Source organism: Dryobates pubescens, chromosome 1 (genome assembly GCF_014839835.1).
Source record: "Dryobates pubescens isolate bDryPub1 chromosome 1, bDryPub1.pri, whole genome shotgun sequence".
Lineage (NCBI taxonomy): Eukaryota > Metazoa > Chordata > Aves > Piciformes > Picidae > Dryobates > Dryobates pubescens.
The window spans coordinates 33,521,527-33,542,146 of NC_071612.1; the positions used below are offsets into that span (position 1 = coordinate 33,521,527).

Sequence of the window (20,620 nt, forward strand, 5' to 3'; positions counted from 1 at the left end):
GCCCAGTCTTACTGAGAGTGCAAAATATCTCAAAATGTGAAGTACCAAATTGTCTTGACAGGCCAAGCACTTCTCTTGCTTGTCTCTCACACCCTGCTGTGAAGTCACTGAAGGAGAAAGAAAACAAAGGGTCCTCCAGTCACAAGCAGCTGTGATTAGGAAGCAGAGAGCAAAGGAAAAAGAGGAGGAAGAAGAGGAGAACAACAACAACAACAGTCACCAAATATTTGTAGTTGATTCTACAATTAACTGATGAAAATGTGGTAGGTATTTTATTTCTTTTTCTTGTTTTTCTTTCCCTGACAAGCAGCTTCACATGTTCATTTTGGAGCAGGCAACTCAGAAGCAAACTTCAGCACTGCAATACCCAGGTAGGCCAGTGGTGTTAAGAGGCTGACTGGGAGCTGTGTATTCTGCAATTGACAGAGGGGAAGGAAAGGATAGGGATGGAAATCCAGTGTGTGGAGATAGATATTATTTTTCTTATAAAAAGAAGCAATGTTGTTGCTGGTGTTAGGAAACTATTTAGCGGCTGGAGTTGATGATCTTGGAACAGATTGCCCAGGGAGGCGGTAGAAGCCCCATCCCTGGAAGTTTTTAAGGCCAGGCTGGATGTGGCTCTGAGCAACCTGATGTAGTGTGAGGCGTCCCTGCCCATGGCAGGGGGTTTGGAACTAGATGATCCTTGAAGTCCCTTCCAACAACAATTAAAAATATTAACTAATTCATCTGTATAAAATAGCAGACATAAAATATCAGGAGGCTCTAGATGAGCCAGGTTGGAACTAGATGATCCTTGAGGTCCCTTCCAACCCTAACATTTCAATGATTCTATGATCTCTTAAAGGTCTTTTCCGTCTGCAACGATCCTATTTCTGAGTTAACAATGCAAAATGGGAGTACACTAAATATAAACCTTTAATTGTCAAGCCTGTCCTGATCTACTTGTGCTAGAAAACCTAAAATCAATGGGAATGAATCCCAGCAGCTGTCCAGAGAAAGCTGGGGTACAGGAAAGGAGGGCGACGTGCTTTGAAAGGCAACACAACGGAAAGTAATGCAACCTGAGCATAGGAAAAGGAGATTTAAAAAAAAAAAAAAAAAGAAGAAGAAAGAAAGAAAAAAAGCAAGGTTTGTTTTCCTGGCTGCCAGCATCCTGAGCTCACTTTAAATGACAGACTTTTCTTCTCTCTGCATTTCAATTAGACTGTGCCAAGGGGCGAGTGGGGAAAGGAATATTAATGAGCCGGCCGGGAGCCGGTGCTGGCGGTGGTCCTCTCGGCAGACCCAGCGCAGCGCAGGCTGCTCCTTTGGGTTATGCCCTACTACGACCCGCACTTAACAAGAGCTGACGGCAAGGGTTGCGAAGGGCCACGCCAAACGCGGTTTACGGTTCGGGGCGGTGGGGGGGATGGTCCCCTTTCGCCCTGTTCATCGTTCGCGCACCGGCGAACCAACCGCGCAGAGCGGCAAGGCCAGCGCAGCCCCTCTGGCAGGGGCGGCCGCTCATCGAGAAGGTGACTTGCATCTTCCCTCGCATCACTCCGCTCCCTCGCCCCGGCTCCGGCCTCGGGGGGCAGCGAGCGCCGGCTCAGCTCCCGCTCCTGCTCCCGCTCCCGCCCCCGCCACAACCGCGGGGCAGCCGCCTCCCGCGCGCGCCCCTCCCTCCCCGTGCCCGCCCCCGCGCACCGGCCGGCACGCGCGGCTACCCGCCACGCGCCCAGCCACGCGCGCGCGCGCCCGCTCGGGGAACCGGCTCCGTCCTAGCCCTGCGCTCGCTGCCGCCCGCCTGCCCCGCTCGCCGTCGGTGCCCTCATTCCCACCCTTCCCCCTCTTCCTTCCTCTTCTTTCCTTCCACCCCTTCCTTCCCCGCCCCGGCCGCTGCTCCCAGGTAGGGTCCCCGGGGGTCCTTACCAGCGGTGCGCCCCACCCTCCCTCCCCCTTCACCCCCACGGCTGGAGGCAGCTCCTGTTCGTGGCAAGGCTCCGCGGCGGGCCGCAACTTGTCGCCCTGAGGGGGGCAACCCACACACCGCCCCGCCCCGCGTCCCCCCGCAGCGGCGGCGGCGGCTGCCGGCCGGTGTTTTGCCGAGCAGCTGTCAAACGTGTTGGGCGCTCGGCGGCGGCTGGGGGCGGCTCGCCCGCGGTCCCCCGCACCGAGCCCTCGGCGAATGGCATGACTCTCCCTCGCCGCCCGCCCGCCCCTCCCGGCTGCGGTGTGCCGTAGTGAAGCGAGGAATGGTTAAACCCCGCTCTTCTTAACATACATACGGTTTTAATTTTTTTTTTTTTTTTTTTTTTGGGTTCCTTTTCGTCTTGGGGCTTTTGGCTTACGGAAAAGGAAAGCGTCTGATGCGTCTGCTCACATGCCACTTGTGATCATACGTTGCCTCTTTGCACAGAGCAGGATCGCTGGGAAAGATGGAGATACAATAAGTTGCTAGTAGTGGAAAGTGCTGCAGAAATCCAGCGGTTTCCTTTCTCCACCGAAGTGACATTTTTTTTTTCCCCTTTAATTTTTATTTCCCCCCCCCCCATCCCCCTCGGGTTAAGTTGCAAAAGCTGCTTGGCGGAGACTGACTGTAGCTGAGAGCAGGTTTGTGGGTTTTGGTTTTGGTTCCCCCCCCCCTCCCCCCCCTTGCGCGGTTAGGTTTTGCACAGAGCAGCGATGAAGAGGAAGCTGGCATACTCCGAGATGCAGTTGGTTCTGCTCGTTTTATTGGTGTGGCTACCAACAAGGTGAGAGGATGTTTCGTTTTGTCGTTCGGTAGAAACGTGTGTGCTGCGATCTGCTAAGGGGGGGAGCTGGTGTGAGAGGTTATAAAAGTATAGTACGTAGTAATCTAATGACAGAAAAATATCTTTCATAGCTGTTTGAACGCAGTGTTACACAGTTTCCAGAGCAGAGGCAGTAGAAGGTATTCCAGAGACCACATAAACCTAATCTCTTCTCCTTAAACTGTTTGTGAATTGATGTTTTATTTCCCCGTTAATTAAATCCATTCCTTTAAATGCCTTATTGAGTCTTAAAGATCTGTTGGAGTTACTGTATCACTGTGGTTCCGAACCGTGCAGAACGGTTAAGATGGAGAAATAGATCGGCATGAAGACAAATAGCAAATCACAGTCTCTAAAATAATGCTTACATAGATTTTAATACGGGCATGCCTTTCCCCCCCTCCCCTGTGTGTCTCTCTTTTTTGGTCCAACATAACAGCATTCGAAACGATGCTTAAGCTTCAAACCTCTAGGTGGAGATAGCATACAACTTCACGGTCACCCATAATAAAACAATAGCCTCGTTTATTAATCAACTTTTTTTATGGTATTTGAAGTTTCTCCATTTCTAAAGGGGCAACACGAGAGGAAGCAGTTTTAATCACCTAACAGTTCTGTGTTGCTCGCAGTCCCTGGGCATGAAGTTAATTGCAGTTCATAACTTCGATTTACTTGTTTTGGTTCTGACTGCAGTAGGTCTTGCCCTAATATGGCAAGGCTTGCAAGATAAATAATGCAAGTTTCCTATGATTTCAAAAGTGTGCCCTCATTTTCATAGATTTCCTAGTGAGCAAAGTCTTTCCTGAAACCATGTTGCCTGTTTCATTTCATGCCTAACTATGGTGCAGTATTAGTTGAGTCACAGTGGGCCAGATCCTGCAAACCCTACTCAAGTGAGTAATCTCACTGACGTCAAAGCGACTACATGCGTAATTAAGGAGTTTATGCCTGAACAAAGTTTGCAGAATTCAACCCTAATTTGATATAATTGAGTGATCTAATTTTTCAGTGGTGTCTTGACTTCAAAAAACTGTTCTGTTTCCAAAAGGAGCTTGGGGGGAAAAAAAAAGGCTTACAGAGACTTGCAATACAGAAATACACATTAAAGATTAAAAATGAACCATCCAGGGATTAAAATTCAGAACCCCCCTCACATACCTGTAAAACCACACATGATGTCTTGGCATGTTCTTTATAAGTTCTCTCATTTTTGGTCGAGATGTAGGGATGGAAAGCACAGACTGCAATGATTTACATTTAAATACTTCCTCCATGCTGTTGAATTGGGGACCAACATAATGCCCTGTCTTTAATCCTTTTTATAGCTTGCTTTTGAGAAAATGTCATCCACAGCTACTTTTGGTTTGGAGGAGAAGGAAAGATGCTTGGGTTTATGGCATTCGGGGTGCCTTGGTCAGTAGTACATTTAGAGATGATAAACACTCAAATGTGTAGATGGCTGAAAATGGTATAAATGACAATGCCTCTAGCATATGATGCTTTACCTCCTTTATACTAATATCCTGGTAGGAACAGGACTGATGAGCTCATGTATTTCACATGCATGGTGCTTGAAATTGTTGGCAGAGTGACATTTGCATGCGTAGGGCTTTCTGCATGAAGTGTTTCCCTAGTAGAGAAAACCTTCGGTCTGGGTGTCCAGGTACGGGAGGACTGTTCAGCAGCAGAGCTGACAGGGAAGCAGATTCATGTTCCAGTCCCTGGTGTTTTCCACAGAGACATGAACCCATGAAGGCTGTAACAGCTCTTTCTTTATGAGGGAAGTTTGGAATAATCGATGATCTATAGATTCTTCCTGACACTTCATTTAGGATTTCTTTTTTTCAGTCCAACTTCTCTAAGGTTTGGCTGCATCTAGAGGATTATCAGGCAGTGCTGAATGAAATAGAATCTTAGAAACGTGAAGGCTATCCACAGCTATCCTGCAGCTTGCTGGTTAGCATCGTTGTTCCCACTTACCAAATACTGACATCAGAGGACTCCCTGAGCATGATCACTGGAGTTTTCCCTCATGTTAGTTCCTCTGGTCATGTACATTACATGACCATTGGGTGGAAGCATATCCACAGGATTTATCCGGAGATATACTTGGGTGAGAGCAGATAGGATAGAGCTGGAAGGAGACAATTTTGTGTGGGGGAACCCGTGTTATCAGCCTGGGAGTGACATACCATCGAGGCCTGGGAAAGCTCTTTTAGGCTTTTACACCTGCACAGCCAAATGTGTTAGTGGAGCTTTGAGCAGCACTGGTAGTGATGCCATGTTGACTAGAAGGGGAAGCTACTGAAAAATGCCTTCCTGGAAATTTTAAGTGGTGTATCACAGACTCATGTTTCTGAACGCATCACATATAAATTGTGCATTCTACACTCTTACCTACACCCTTTCCTGTTAGAGGGCAGCAATTAAATGCTCAAGGCCAGCTTGCAAATGAAAACTGTATGTTGACTGCACGTTAAAACATATTTAGCACTTTCTGAAATGTAAAAATGTCCATTTAGATCAGTGCTGGCTGACTCCCTGGAAGACGAAGCTAAGAATAACATCACCATCTTTACAAGAATTCTAGACAGACTTCTGGATGGTTATGATAATCGTCTCCGACCTGGATTAGGAGGTAATAAAAGCAATTAAAGATTGATTGATTTTTTGTTTGTTTGTTTAAGATCAGTTTTAATGTTCAGATTTTATGCAGTGATATTCTTCCTTCAGGATTCCCTCCCCCCCTCCCCTAACAACTGGTATGGATCTCGATAAATTATTTATAACTCTGTGTTCACCCAGCTGAATCATTTGAAGTTTGAGGGAGATAACATCTATGAATGGAAAGGAGGCACTTTCACACATTTATCTTAAGCAAAAAAAAAAGAAGAAGAAAAAGAAATCTGGTGATTTAACATAGTAAAACAGAATGAGAAGCAAAAAATAACATCTAAAGCTGTTATTCCAGTCAGGGAATTTTGGTTGAGCAAGGAATGCAGGCTCGATTCCTGCAATGCGATGAGTGTGCTGGCAGAAATCTGGACAAGTGTTTTGTGTGCTGTGTGTAGAATCCACATTTTTAGACTCATTCCTTGTCCTGGTAAATTCAATAGGGAATTTATATATATTTTTATTTTTTTTTCGCTTCCTTGGAACTAGGGTTTCACTGGTAATTACTGTTTTGTTTCTGGGTACTTTGCATGTATTTGGACATTCAAAAGGGAAAAAAAATAGCAAAAGGAAAGATTTGAGGACAGAGATCACTGCACTTTTGTGGCATAACTGCCAGCTATTTTTCCAAGTATCAGTTCATGTTTTGATTTTGAAGCAAATTAATTGTTTGGTGTTGGAAGTATTACAGTGCAAAAAAGATCTCTGGTTTTGGGAGGGGCAGAATACCCTGGTTTAGATAATACTTTACCTACTGTTATGGTTTGTCTGCTATATAGATCAACATAAATATGTATGTATTAACAACAACAACAACAACAAATTATTATTATTATCATCATTATTATCATTATTATCATTATTATTATTTTATCATGGTAATTTTCCACATGGCAACTGTTTCAGCTTGCTGAAACTAATTCTAGTGCAAAATTTCCTGGGAGCCCTTTCTGTTCCTGTTGATTTCAGTGAGATCAGGGCCAGCTCTAACTCCACAGAAATTACTCTAACAACTCTTGTTTGCTCAAACCAGGAATTAGGTAAGCCTCACAGTTTTTAGCCAATACTTCCATCCTGACCTGTGGCTCTGGTGCTGTTTTGGTTCTGGAGAATCTTGACTTGCATCTGACACAGCATAAAGTGGGAGCTGACACCAGCTGGAAACAGCTTTCTCATTAGATATTAATCTTAACCTAGGCTATTTTTTTTTCTTCATTTCCATTTCTGGCCTCTGTACAGTGGACACTTGTGACATATTTCCTATTTTTTCCATATTTTAATTCAGATGATCCATAAAATGAGACACACAACACCGCTGATTTGAGGATTTATATAGTGATGTCTTACATGGAGATTCAATTTCTTTGCAAAACACCTAAGAATCTAGTATAATCAGGGAATGCCTTGCAGGTGAATTGCAGGAGCATTTCCTATCACAAGGCTCATGTTTAATTGGCAGGGCTTTTGAAATCATGATTTGCACTGGAAAAATAATGAAGAATTCTTTTCTTGTTTACAAAAAGCAATCTGCCATTTAATGACAGCAGTCTGCAGTTCCTTTCCATATCATATCTGCTTTAAAACATTTCCCTCTTTTTTTTCCTCCTCTTTGCCAAGCCTCCTAGGTAATTAAAATATACTTTGGGAGCATAAAAATTGAAGAATTAACATCTGTTTGATATTGGCATACATGGCAATCAACCCATGCAGAACATGTGTGAAATGAAACTGTGTCATGCATATTAAAGCGTGATGATTCATGATGCATTAATCTAATGCAAAAAATACTTCACTTGGGGATGGAGGAATTTTTGCAGCTTAAAAGGACGCTTGTAAAAGCCATTGGTGATGATCCGTGATATGAAATATACCAAATAATGCTTAGTAATTATAGAGTAATGTTTCAGGAATTTTGTAGCAGTTTTGCCCCCCTTTTTCTCTGTTGAGCTGTGCTCTGAAAGATGGAAAAATTTCATCATTTTGGGTTTCTTTATTTTTTTGGGAACATTATGTACCCAGTGAGTCCTGATAGTTTCTGAAAGTGTTTTTGCACAGACTACTGCATGTCATTAATTTAATATACTTAGTCTCAGTTCTGTTTCATTTATATGATTCTGGAATAATTCAGCTGAAAGCAGTAGAGCATTCACTTAGGCACAGCAGCTGTCATTATCCTGCTACTCTACTATGGCTGAGATCACAGTCTGGTCTATAGCGTGTGCTACAACAGAAATAGTCTGGGTTCTGAGATGAATTCTTTTAAAGCCTTCTGAAAGCAGGAGTTGTTCCCCAGCCCACTTTCACCTGTTGTGAAAGACGTTTTTCAGAGATGTCTCCCAGCAAAAATTCAGCTCGGTGCAGATAATCATTTCCTCTCAAAACGTTTGTAATCATGAAAAGTGTTAGCTTACCACTGGTGTTTTAGGGAGTTACTCACCAACAAAATGGAAATGTATTGGCACCTTCAAAGATTCAACTAAGTAATTGTCTGTTTTGGAATGAATCCCTGAATTTAGGGATAGATCTGTAATTAATTTTACTGGGAGACTTGGTGTAAGTACTTAAGAGTATGGTAATGACACTTTACTGATACATGGATACACTTCAGAACTGAGCACTGTGTTCTATAGGCTGTTCAGGCAGCTTTAGCTTTTACTGGTGATGCAGCTCTGCTGTATAAACAAGTTTTGGCTGTTGGCTATTGGTTGTCCTAGCAGCTGGGATCCTTGAATGATGTATCAACACCATAGTGATGAAATAGCCTGCAAAATGGGTGTGGGTGGGGAAAAGAAGACGCTGCAATGTCCCCTGAAGCCAGAAACATCTTGTATGACTTAGATAACACCCCGACCTACTGTGCTCATATGTATAGGCAGTAAAGTGTTCAAGAGGAGATAATGTTTTCTCTGTATTTATTTTATGCCAAGCACAGGATTGCAGCTGGAACACACCTCACTGCACTTTCAGCTCTGACATGAGCTGTTTTACCCAAACATTCCATGCCTTTTCTGTTTAGACATCCGAGTAAATTACAAGTTCAGTTTCAAAACAATTTCCCTATGTCATTAGCACTAATTCATGTGAGAGACAGCCTTGTAAATGATAAGTCATAAAAAGTTTAGTTATGATTTTCTTCAAAATCATGAAGGTTTGCAAACCATTTAGGGTAGTACTTTTCCATAAATAATTTGATTTTGCTAGTAGCATATAGAAGAAGAAAGCCCCAAAACTAAGGATGCTGAAACTAAGCAAGGGACCCAAAGAGACTTTAAGCTATTTAAATAGTGAGACAACAGAACGTGAAGGCTGAAATGCAGCTGCATTTAAATCTAGAAGTGATTGAATTGCCTACCTCCCCACCTACTTTCCTATACCACATGATTAAAGGAAAAAAGGGATAGAGATTAAGGCATTCTTCTCTTTTAATAGGTTGCTATTAGGTGATCAGAAAAAAAATACACTTCTTTTTGGTTTGTTTTTTTTTTTTTAATAATAGGTTCTTTTTAAAGATGAAAAAGAGAATGTGAGAGAGAAGGAATGGAGATGTTGCTAGGATTTTCATACTGTGTTGGATACTTCAGTAGTCTTACCATCTTCATAAGCTATTCAGCCTGCTTTGCTTTCTCACGTTTGAAAATGGCCATTTCCAGCAGCTACAGAGCTTCCCTCTGTTCTACTCTCTCAAAGTGATAAAATATAATTGAATACAACACTTGGAAAATATAAAATTAAAATCTTGGGGGGTGGTGGGGTGGTGAAACAAAACACAACAAACTCACAAAGGGAAGCTACAAAGGTCGAAGACCGGACATTACAGGACGAACGCCGCATTTTCAGCTGCCATATTGAGGTTGAAAAAAAGCTGAGTAAATTTATGCAGCTTGAGAATCTTTCCACGAGCTGTGGTCAGTCTCACCAGCTTCATGAATAGTATCCTCCTTATAAGGAAAGAGGTGAATTTTGATTGCTGAAAAAAATGAGGAAGACCAGAGAGTAAACAGGTGAAAACTTAACACAGCTGTAGTTCCATCTTGAAGGTTTCATCTCTGCTGCAAGGAGACTTTCGGATGTTCTAGTTGCTTTAAAGAAGAATGTTCATTGTGTTTCACTTAGAGACATAATACAATGTTTTGTAAAGAAATTGAGCAGGAAAACTGAAGGAAATGGGGAAGGGTTGTTGTTGATTGTTGCGGTCAGAGAGATGGTGAGCAGTGAGCACTTGCAGCACTGGATATATTGTTGCCTAGAGTCAGCATGGTGGCGTGAGAATCTGAGATTAAAGCTTGTATGATGTGCTCATTAATATAAGCTAAAAGGGAAAAAAATATTATATATATGTATATATATATTTCACAGAAAACTTTTCCCACACACCAGGACAGCTATATGTGTGTGTGTATGCATGTGTTTATCAGAGTGGCATGTCGTCCGTTGCCAGGAAACAAGGCCATAATCATCTGCTGATAATCAAGAATGTGTTAAACTTCAGGCAGTGCATTTATGTGTCTCTGGCATTCAGAATATCTAATCAGCTTTAGAAGAGTTTGTCACTGTAGCACTCCCCTAGCTGTGGGCATTAAAAACTTAGTGGTGTTTGTCACCCTCACCATGCTTAGTACACATTCAGAATATCCTAAAAGAAGATCCTTCAGCTGTTTTTGTGGCAGTACACAGCAAGAAAGTTTTCACTACTGGCTTTAAATGAAACAGTGTACTTCACCTTCTCAGTTCTGGTTGTTTCCTTATCCCTTCTTTGCTCTGGTTTCATCTTTTGGAAATGCTAACATCTCTCTGCCAGAGCTAGTGCCGAGCAACTCAGAGCAGCATTTGCGCTCTCTGAAAGCCCTCTGCCTGTGTAGTTGTGCCAGAATACAAAGGAGTAAGTTACTGTGTGCTCTTTCTTGGGCTGGAAAAGTGTTTTCAGAGCAGTCAGTGAGAAATTCGGATTAATTTATGTTGGAGTTGTTGATAATGAATATTGGCAAAAAGCATGCTTTGTGAAAAATGGAAAAGCAATAGAGAGGAGGATATGGAAATCCTATTTAATTAGTTATCCAGGTCATGCAGATGGTGCTAAAATCCAAGAACAGAACTAACTCAGTAGCTGTAAACATTCTAGGGAATGCAACATTAGGGAAGTGGAAGGATAAAAAGCCCTCAGAAACTGTTGTGAAACTGAAGGAAGTGAAAAAAAAACCAAACCCTAACAGAAAAAAAAGATGTAGGATAGGAAAGTGGCTGAGAGCAGCTAAACAAAGCTATTTGTTTGTTGCTTGGTTGGTTTATTGTGAGTCTGTGGATAAACCAACAGTGAAGACATCAAAATAAGATTAATATTCCAACTCTGCAGAGTATTGCAATCAGGGAAAGCATGCTGTGCAAAGTGGCAAAATGCTGTGTGCTTCACAATGGTTAACAAAAATCTAGGTGCTGGTGCTGTGCAGTGAAGTTTGTATGCTGTGTCTGGGAGGATTTCCCAGTTCACTGACTGGGATTTTTTTTCCCCTTCCCTGGCAAAGCATCATAATGTGCTAGAAATACTGGTGATGACACTAAAGCTGAATTAAGGCTTCTTTGCTTGCTTTCATCCTAGCTCCAAGGAAGACATGAAAGCAGATATTACAAGTTTCTGTGGTGCTCATTGGAGCTCCCTGTAAATCAGCCCGACAAGATGGTTTTGTTCTTCAGTCAGGTTTGATGGGCTAACACAAACATTGATCTTCTATTTTTTTCCCCAGCAATACATTTGTTCTGGGTTATTTAGAAACTGGTTGAAAAGCAGTGGCCTTGCTGCTGTCCAAGGCATTCTACTGTTGACTGCTTCCCACTAAGGACTCTTACCATGTTACATAAATCCTGCAGCAAGTTTGCTATCCCAAATATAGAGCTGCTTCTCACACTGGCTGACTCGTTTTAATAGCCAAGTACCAAAGGATGGCAATATTGTTATTATCCTTGTTAAATGGTACAATTTCTGTAGTGCCACCTAAATTGCAATGATAATTATTATTTAAATAATCTCTCTCTGAAGCATTTTCAGAAATATTTAAGCATAATAGAAATTCAGCCAGGATATCTTTAGGGGGGATTTTAATAGATTTCATGGATTTTTAGTAGTGCATTTTAAGCAAGCAAAGAAGGGGCTTTGAAATGGAGGTAGCAATGTATATGTTGCTTTCAATGAAAGCAAATAAATGTCAGTCATTCTGTAGCAACAAAGACACAGAGTTAAGAGTTTTCTGGGTTACAGTAAAAAATGTACTCACAGACAGTATCCAGTAAATCCTTTAATGTTTGGTGCCATGATGTAGCTGTGGACTACTCAGTTTCATAGATTAACAAAATGGTTTGGGTTGGAAAGGACCTTAAAAATCACCTAGTTCCAATGCCCCATGCCATGGGTAGGGACACCCTCCACTGCACCATCTTACCCAAGGCCTCATCCAGCCTGGCCTTGAATGCTGCCAGGGAGGGGGAATCCACAGCCTCCCTGGACAACATGTTGCAGTGTTTCACCACCCTCACTGTGAAAAATTCCTTCCTAATCTCCAGTGTAAATCTGCCCTCCTCAAGCTTCAATCCATTCCCTCTCATCCTGTGACTACAAGCCCTTGTCAAAAGTCCCTTCCTGGCTTTCTTGCATACCCCCTCCAGGTTTCCTGTATTCTTTGTACAAGCAGCACACAAAATATCATGTTTCAAACCTTTTCTTTACTAAGGTTTACCAAAGAGAGCATTAACTAAAGAATGAAAGAAGGAAGCTATAGAGATCCTTCTCTACCTACAGATTGTATGGCTTTCCTTTTGTGCCAGTACAGTTTGGTTGTTGTTGAGTGGTCTGACGTAGATCTGCTGCTTCTGGCAGTATTCCTGCCTGTGTACTCCTGCTTCTGCATGCTTGGCGTGCCACCATTTCATGACCACTTTTAACAACAATGCACCATCTGGTGCATCCAATTTTTAGAAGCTGTAGTGTGCAGACAGAGAGGTATTTCAACAAGGATCATGTAGAAGGATATCTTTGGGGAACCTCTTCCCCCAAGCCCACATCTTACAAAGCACCGTGCCACCCCCCTGCCCTGCTATAGTTAGGGTCTGCTTCTGACGTGGCTTTTGAATCAGCTAACCTTGGGCTAGCTTTGGGCTGATGGATATTGGAAAGAGCCCTGAGCTGCTAGCCAGATGCCAGCAACACTTCATAAATCAAGGCTTTGAATTAAGAATCAAGAACACAGTCTCTGGAAAACTGCAGCAACTTGGTGACTTCTCAGCTCAGGACCATAGTGAGCTGGAGAAGTTCATGTGAGACCTCTAGAACATGTCTTGACCCTGGCTGGTATCATTCTCATCCTTCAATTTCTGTGCAGAGGGGGGAATGATTCCATTTTCTATTTTTCCCTGTGTGCAACTATGAATTTACAAAACACACTACAAGCAGCTGCTGTGCTACGATGGAACTGATCTGGAAGTTCATCTCCTGACTGACTGCACCTGGAGTAGGGGCAACACAACTGTGCAGACCTCACCTGGTGGTGGATCAGTTGCTGGCTAGCAGAGGGTGATAGGTTGGATTGGATAATCTTGGAGGTCTCTTTCAACCTATGACGTTGTAATTACCTATATGTTAAAACTGGATCTGCTTTCTGTAGTATTCCAGTCTGTATTTCAAGCCCTATGAGGAGAAGCTGAGGGAGCTGGGGTTGCTTAGCCTGGAGAAGAGGAGGCTCAGAGGAGACCTTGTTGCTCTCTACAACTACCTGAAGGGAGGTTGTAGCCAGGAGGGCATTGGTCTCTTCTCCCAGGCAAGCAGCACCAGAACAAGAGGACAGAGACTCAAGCTGCACCAGGCTTGAGGTGAGGAGAAAGTTCTTCACAGAGAGAGTTGTTAGCCATTGGAATGTGCTGCCCAGGGAGGTGGTGGAGTCACCATCCCTGGAGGTGTTCAAAAACACTTTGGCCGTGGCACTTGGAGCCATGGTTTAGTTGTCATGAGGTGTTGGGTGACAGTTTGGATTTGATGATCTTGGAGGTCTTTTCCAACCTTATTGATTCTATGATTCTATGATTTATTGTTAGTATTAGCAGCTCTTATGTGAAGTAGAACACACACTATTTTTCAACAACCTAGCATTAGGGTAGTAAAAGCCAAGGTGAAAGACCACCGTGAGGAAGGAATAGGGAGGGAAAAGCAGGACAAAAGGGATGGAGAGTGAAGGAGGGAGATAAAACAGTGATACTAAATGTTGGCCACTTTTAAACACCTGGCAGGTTAAGATAGCTGAATGATAATTTTTATATATATATATATATATATTTATTCTTTTTTTTCCTAATCCCCTTTGGAAACTTGAACATAAGCAGTTTTATCCTTCTGGTATGTGCATGTATTTAAATTTCTGACATTAATGTTGTTCAACAATGAGTCATCTGTCTCAAAAAGCAGCTGTAGAGGATGTATCAGATAACGTTTTTGTGCTGCTGCACAATTCGCCAGCCTCCTAAATTAAAGCGTCAGCAGAAGATTTTGAATTAATACTGTCAAAAGTCTAATAAATTTTAATGATAAGAACCAAAGTGCTTTAATATGCCAAGATTAATCTTTAAACACGTTTTCCTGTCTGGTTTTTTTGCCAGTTAACACTCAAATTAAATTAATCATAAGCTAAACGAAGTTTTGTTTACCACTGTCAGCCTAACACTTTGCAGAGTATGTCAGCACTGGCTTAGTGGAATTCTTTGTACGTCAGGAAAATATGATTCTGCTAAGCTTCTGGAAGTGATGTTGCTCAGAGGAGGCTCAGGGGAGGCCTTATTGCTGTCTACAACTACCTGAAGGGAGGTTGTAGCCAGGTGGGGGTTGGTTTCTCGTCCCAGGCAACCAGAACCAGAACAAGCGGACACAGTCTCAAGCTGTGCCAGGGGAGGTTTAGGCTGGATATTAGGAAGACATTCTTCCCAGAAAGAGAGATTGGCCTTTGGAATGTGCTGCCCGGGGAGGTGGTGGAGTCACCATCACTGGAGATGTTTAGGAAGAGACTGGATGGGGTGCTTGGTGCCATGGTTTAGTTGATTAGATGGTGCTGGGTGATAGGTTGGACTCGATGATCTCAAAGGTCTTTTCCAACTGGCTCTATTCTATTCTATTCTATTCTATTCTATTCTATTCTATTCTATTCTATTCTATTCTATTCATTCTGTTCTGTGCTATGCTATGCTATGGTATACTATGCTATGCTATGCTATGCGATGCTATTCTATTGTATTGCTGCTTGGGAACCGTGTCTGTGATTACTTTGTAGCACATGGCTCTTGATTTGCATTCCATAATTCCTTGCCATATGTTGAGGGCTATTTAATAATTAGAGCAGTTAACTCTGTGGAAGCAGTCTGAATCACTTTCTGTCTTACCTGGAATTACTGTGCACATCAGAGGACATGAAACATTTTAGTATGGTTCTGTAGCTGCAGTAAGAGATGGGATTTAGTTGCATCTTACCAAATGACATTTGTGTTTTATGTCCATCCAGACATATTGGGTCCTGCACTTACATTTCTTTTTGTTGAAGCAGCAGAAGCAGTCTGAATTGATTTCTGTCTTACCTGGGATTACTCTGCACATCAGAGGACACAAAGCATTTTAGTAAGGTTGTGTAGCTGCAGTCAGAGATAGGATTTAGATGCATCCTGCCAAGTGGCATTTATTTTTTATGTCCATATGTACATATTTGGTCCTGCACCTGTATTTCTTTTCATTGAAGCAGTGGAAATCATGCATCCTAAACTGCAATTTGTTTGGGAAACACATGGCTGCCCCATGTTCCATCTGCTCATTCTGTGGCTTTTTTTGCACACTTCAATAACTATTTTGTAATCCTGGAGTGTTATGACTAATGGAGCTGATTGTATCTAAATTCAGTGCCATAGACCACTGTCCTTCACTATGTTCTGACATGTATAATTCACTAAGAATCAGTGAAAACCTGACTTTTTGGCTGTTAAGCTTCCATGTCCATTATATGTACATCACAGCTTTGCTCAGAGCAGTGACACCAAAACCCTATTGCAGCACTCAGACTACTTTGCAAAAGGGGTGGCTCTTATATCTGAATAAATCAAAAAGGTGCATGAGGGTGAAGTAACTGGGAGGTATGATCCAGCATTTGTGATGGAACAGCTCCACTTCTCCGAGCCCTAGTGCAGTGGTCTGTTTTACAGGCCACATAATTTCTAACACAGATTTGACCTGACTGGAGCTGTTTATACAGATGATAAATTCTGCTTGGAGAGATGATGTCTGAGCAAGCTGGTTTTTGAAGCTCCTCATCTTTTTTTTTCTTGAAGTGTTTATATGCTGCTTACATTTCTGATCTTCCCTGTGACTGCAGTTTTCTGGAGTCACCTACCTTCAAGTAACACCTTCTCTTTTAATTTTAAAACCTGCATCCTCTTGATCTCTTAAACACCTGAATGTCAGAAAAGCAGACTGAAAGATTGCCCTGTCTTTAGGAGTTCTCTTGGTTGGTCTCAATTGCTTGATGCTGCTTCTCTCATCCAGGAGAGGTAATTGTCTTCCAGCACATTCCCTGCATTTTCTTTCTTGTATCCCTTCTCAGTTGTCCTAAGATAATAGGTTCCTCAGGCCACTTCTGTCAGGAGACTGGGAGTTATTAGAACCATTCTTTTCCATTTCCTTTCAGCACAGCACCAGAGAGCAGAAATAGAATGGAAAGGGAAAGAGAGTCTGCACTTATCTTTAAGATTTAGAGGTGAGTCAAAGGGACAATTCCTGCCCTGAATACAACAGGCTAATGTTCTAGATATTTCCTTCTGATTGACAATCCAAAGTCTGCTGTAGATGGCTTTTTATTCTCATTTTTTGAAGTAATTTGTATTTTTCACAATTTATAACTCCCTTAAATGAGGAATGGAGTCCTTCTGGATGAGAAGTGGCTGAGGAGCGGTTGTAGTGTATGAAGAAAATCAGAAATCTGAGCCTTAGATTGAGTCCTGTGTTGAAAAATCCCCTCTGCCATCCTGTGGCCATGCCATGGCCTTTCACAGGCTATCTATAGTGTTGAGTACCAAACAGTGAATATTTTTCTACTAGATCTTTAAATGTGAAGTCAGTGCTGCATTGTCTCATGTTTCTTACCAAAAGGGAGGATATTTCCTCCTGGAAAAAAAATAATAAAGATGAGAATGTAGAAATATAAAAGCCTGTTGTTCAAGATAAGGGAATGGACAGATCCTTAATAATCCCTTTCTGTCTGCTGGGTACTAAAAGCTGTCTGAGAATTCTTTACATTCCCCCCTGCCCCCAGACATTTTGTCTTTACTTGACCATAACAAATAAAAAAGCACACAAACCCAAACCAAGTAAAAAAAAAAAACCCAAACCAAAACAAACACCAACAGAAACACCCAAATAACCCCACCACCACCAACCCCCCCAGATAATCTTGTTTGCTGCTGCATAATAAGCTGGTTTACAAATAACCAATAGTTTTAAACATAACATTCTGTGGTAGATGCTGCCTGCATTTGCTCAAAGCCATAGTATCTGCTTAGAAGAATATGCACTTCAAGAAACTGAATGCTAATTAAACTCATATTAGGCATCATCTGAAAGAGAAAAACCAAACAGCCAAAACACTTATATTTTCTGCCTGTAAAAAAAAACAAGCAACCCTTAAACTGTTACTCTAATGTTAAAAGGAGATTCTTGTCCCAGATATATAGCCTTTACAGATACAGAAGCCTGATGGGTTCTGAAAGTCCCACTGACAGCCAGAGGGGAATTCTTTTGTCACAGGCAACTGTAAAAGACAGATTTGAGGTTGCTTAATCCAAGTTCAGGGAATATCCTGGGAGTATGTTTTAGAAGAGACTCTGGGAAATGCTGCAATCTGTAGAGTTCCTTGGAGACATTCAGGTGACTCAGTGGGGGGACTTTTGAATGCTAGGGTGCACATCTTCATAGAATCATAGCATCAATAAGGTTGGAAAAGTTCAACCTGTCACCCAAGACCTCATGACTACTAAACCATGGCAACAAGTGCCACATCCAATCCCCTCTTGAACACCTCCAGGGATGGTGACTCCACCACCTCCCTGGGCAGCACATTCCAATGGCCAATCTCTCTTTCTGGGAAGAATTTCTTCCTAACATCCAGCCTAAACCTCCCCTGGCACAGCTTGAAACTGTGTCCTCTTGTTCTGGTGCTGGTTGCCTGGGAGAAGAGACCAACCCTCTCCTGGCTACCACCTCCCTTCAGGTAGTTGCAGACAGCAATAAGGTCTGCCCTGAGCCTCCTCTTCTCCAGGCTAAGCAGCCCCAGCTCAGCCTCTCCTCACAGGGCTTGTGCTTGGGGCATCTCCCCAGCCTCATTGCCCTTCTCTGGACACGTTCAAGAGTCTCAATCTCCTTCTTAAATTGAGGGGCCCGGAATTTAAAAATCTTGCAGGCATAATGCACAGCCTTAACCTAAGACCTTTTCTTTTATTATTATTAACCCTGTAACAGAAAAATATTTGACCATATGTTAAAAAGAAAAAAAAAAAAAGAAAAAAAGGAACATTTGGCCTGCTACTGTGGATGTTATTATGTTTTGCTTGTTTGGATGGTACTTGTTTAAGTATCCATATGATTCTCTGCTGGGTCAAGCCAGGAACTTGTTGGTTGTCAGGACTGCTGTTTAGCAAGAATCATAATGTGTTTAGCAAGAATCATAATGTGTAATGGTCTGGGTTGAAGGGACCTCCAAAGGTCATCTAGTCCAACCCCCTCTGTAGTCAGCAGGATCATCCTCAATTAGATCAGGCTGCCCAGAGCCCCGTTGAGCCTCACTTTGGAAGTATTTAGGAGGAGACTTGATGGGGTGCTTGGTTGCATGGTTTAGTTAATTAGGTGGTTTTGGATGATAGGTTGGATGCGATGATCTTGAAGGTCTCTTCCAACCTGGTCTGGTCTGGTCTGGTCTGGTCTGGTCTGGTCTATTCTATTCTATTCTATTCTATTCTATTCTATTCTATTCTATTCTGTCTCCAGGGATGGGGCCTCAAGTACTTCCCTGGCAACCTGTTCCAGTGTTCACTACCGTCATGATAAAGAGCTTGTTCCTAACGTCCAATCTAAATCTTTTCTTCTCTAGTTTGAAGCTTATTATCCATGATCATCCCACTGGTTGTCCTGCCAAAAAAACATATGTTAAGAATAAAGAAAAAGGCAGCTTGGCAGCCAGTCTGATTTGTGCTGCGTGTCAAACCTCATACCTGTGTTCCTCCTTTCCCTGCATTTCAGCAGCTGTGGAGATCAGGGAAGTGCAGAGAAAAGTGTGCCTACCTGTTCTTATGCACCCTGGAGTTTTAGGGTACTAACATACACACAGCCCTCAGCTGACCTTAGTATGTCCATGGTAGCTTTTTTGAGAACATTATAGGAGTCTGGATAAACATTAATTTCCTGTACTTTGTAGTTATTTCCCCTGGTTTCAAACAGGAGCTGCTGGCTGGTTGATAGAAGGATTAGAATGCTGTCTCTGTTTTTTGACAGTGTGTCACAATCTTCTGAAACGCTGTTACAGGATTTCATACAGCATTGCCTATTAAAATTATATTTGGGGCTCCTGCTGAAATAGTAATAATAAAAAGAAAAGGCATGAAGACTTCCCACTAATGTACAACTCTATTAAATAAAGGCACTACCTTTTCCTGCCATTGGTTCCTGTCATGCTTGAATGAAAAGTACAAGGCTAGCAAGAGATAAAAAACCTGTAGCTCCATTTTTAATGGCTGTATGATCTAAAACTATAGTAACCAGGCACTACACACAGACAGTAAAATTAATCTGTCTGAAAGGATCATAATCTTCAGTGCTTTCTGTAGTCTGTTGGTCTTTAGATGAGCTCCAGCAGCCTTTGGGATTTCAGGATGTGAAGTTCCTGCTTTGCTCTGACAGCAATACGCCTTGGGAAGATGCTGACCTCCAGTGATAATGAGTGTTTGCCACAGAACAAGCAAGATTGTTCTTCCCAGAGCTTCATCCTGGTTTCTGTCAGCTCCAGGATGCCACTTTTTTGGTTTTTTTTCCCCATGGCTGACATCAGAGGCATTCTCCAAAGGCTTCCTCTGAAGCTGGACTTCACCAGGGGGAATCTTCTTCACTGACTTCAAGTGGACTCTAGCATGCTACCCAAATCTTCATTAAACAATTAACAGGGTTAATAAGGCCTGAGTGTTTGGTTTAGCTTAGAGAAAGTGGTGTGTAGCCAAAAATGAAATCCACCCATGGATTTGCACAGATCCTTGGCCACTCCAGTGTGCGTTCTGTGGTCATTTCACATATCCTTGATGCAGAAGGAGAGGGTTTATAATGTTTGGAACGTGGGAAGATCCTGAAGGAGATCTGCCTTTCATAACTTGTGCTTCTCACTGATAAGGTGACATGTTACCAGCATAAGATTCTGAAATACCACCTGTAGAAAATCTAGGCTGAGTGATCTTGCTTAGGGAAGCACCTGGGCCTGTGTAAGAAGAGATGAATAAGCAAATCAGCTAGCAACTAAAATCAAGTGAGTCAGGGGGAACTGTGCAATAAAAGCATACCTTAAGAAGCCCAGGCTTGGCTGCTTCATGACTGCAAAGAGAAACTTGAAGCTGCTGCTTTTTGAAATGATGCTGCTAAGAGGAGATGTGTTTTGAAGCACAGGAGCTATTGGCAGTGACTGCATTAAATGGGATGATTTCTAAGTGCTGTGACTTGAGATAAAGCACAGAGATTAAAACTGAAGTTAGCTGGGAAGGGTAATGCAGCAGAATTTGACAGAGTTCTGAGGTCATAGATTTCAAACCTGAATTAAAAAAAAGACCTCTAAACCTAAGCTTTGAAAAGCTGAAATGATTGTGGGAATTGTTCTGATTTACTTGGGTATTATGGTTTCCTTTCTGATAGCACAAGCCTCTAAGCAGAGTAGATGGAAATATGGTTGCATGGGAATAACAACTTTGCCTTCTCTACTTGTGTGGTGACACTGATTCCGGTTGGTTCACATCATTACTGCTCCACTTTATCAAAGTCTCCTCCCTTCCATTTCCAGACTTGAGGGCTCTTGTTCACTTTGTCTTGCTCTGTCTCATTCTTTAGACAGCATTGGGGCAGTCTGGTTCATTTT

The 20,620-nt window shown here is 42.4% G+C and overlaps 1 protein-coding gene across 1 annotated transcript in view; it reads left to right on the top strand.

The window, feature by feature from the left end:
• Window positions 1-2,288: 2,288 nt before the first annotated feature.
• The window catches only part of GABRA2 (gamma-aminobutyric acid type A receptor subunit alpha2), a 73,329-nt gene continuing 54,997 nt past the window's right edge, over window positions 2,289-20,620 (top strand). Inside the window, exons 1-2 of the mRNA XM_054163648.1 lie at window positions 2,289-2,738; window positions 5,300-5,415. Coding sequence (XP_054019623.1) covers window positions 2,668-2,738; window positions 5,300-5,415 — 187 coding nt within the window. The 5' untranslated portion in view covers window positions 2,289-2,667. The remainder of the gene's footprint in view (window positions 2,739-5,299; window positions 5,416-20,620) is intronic.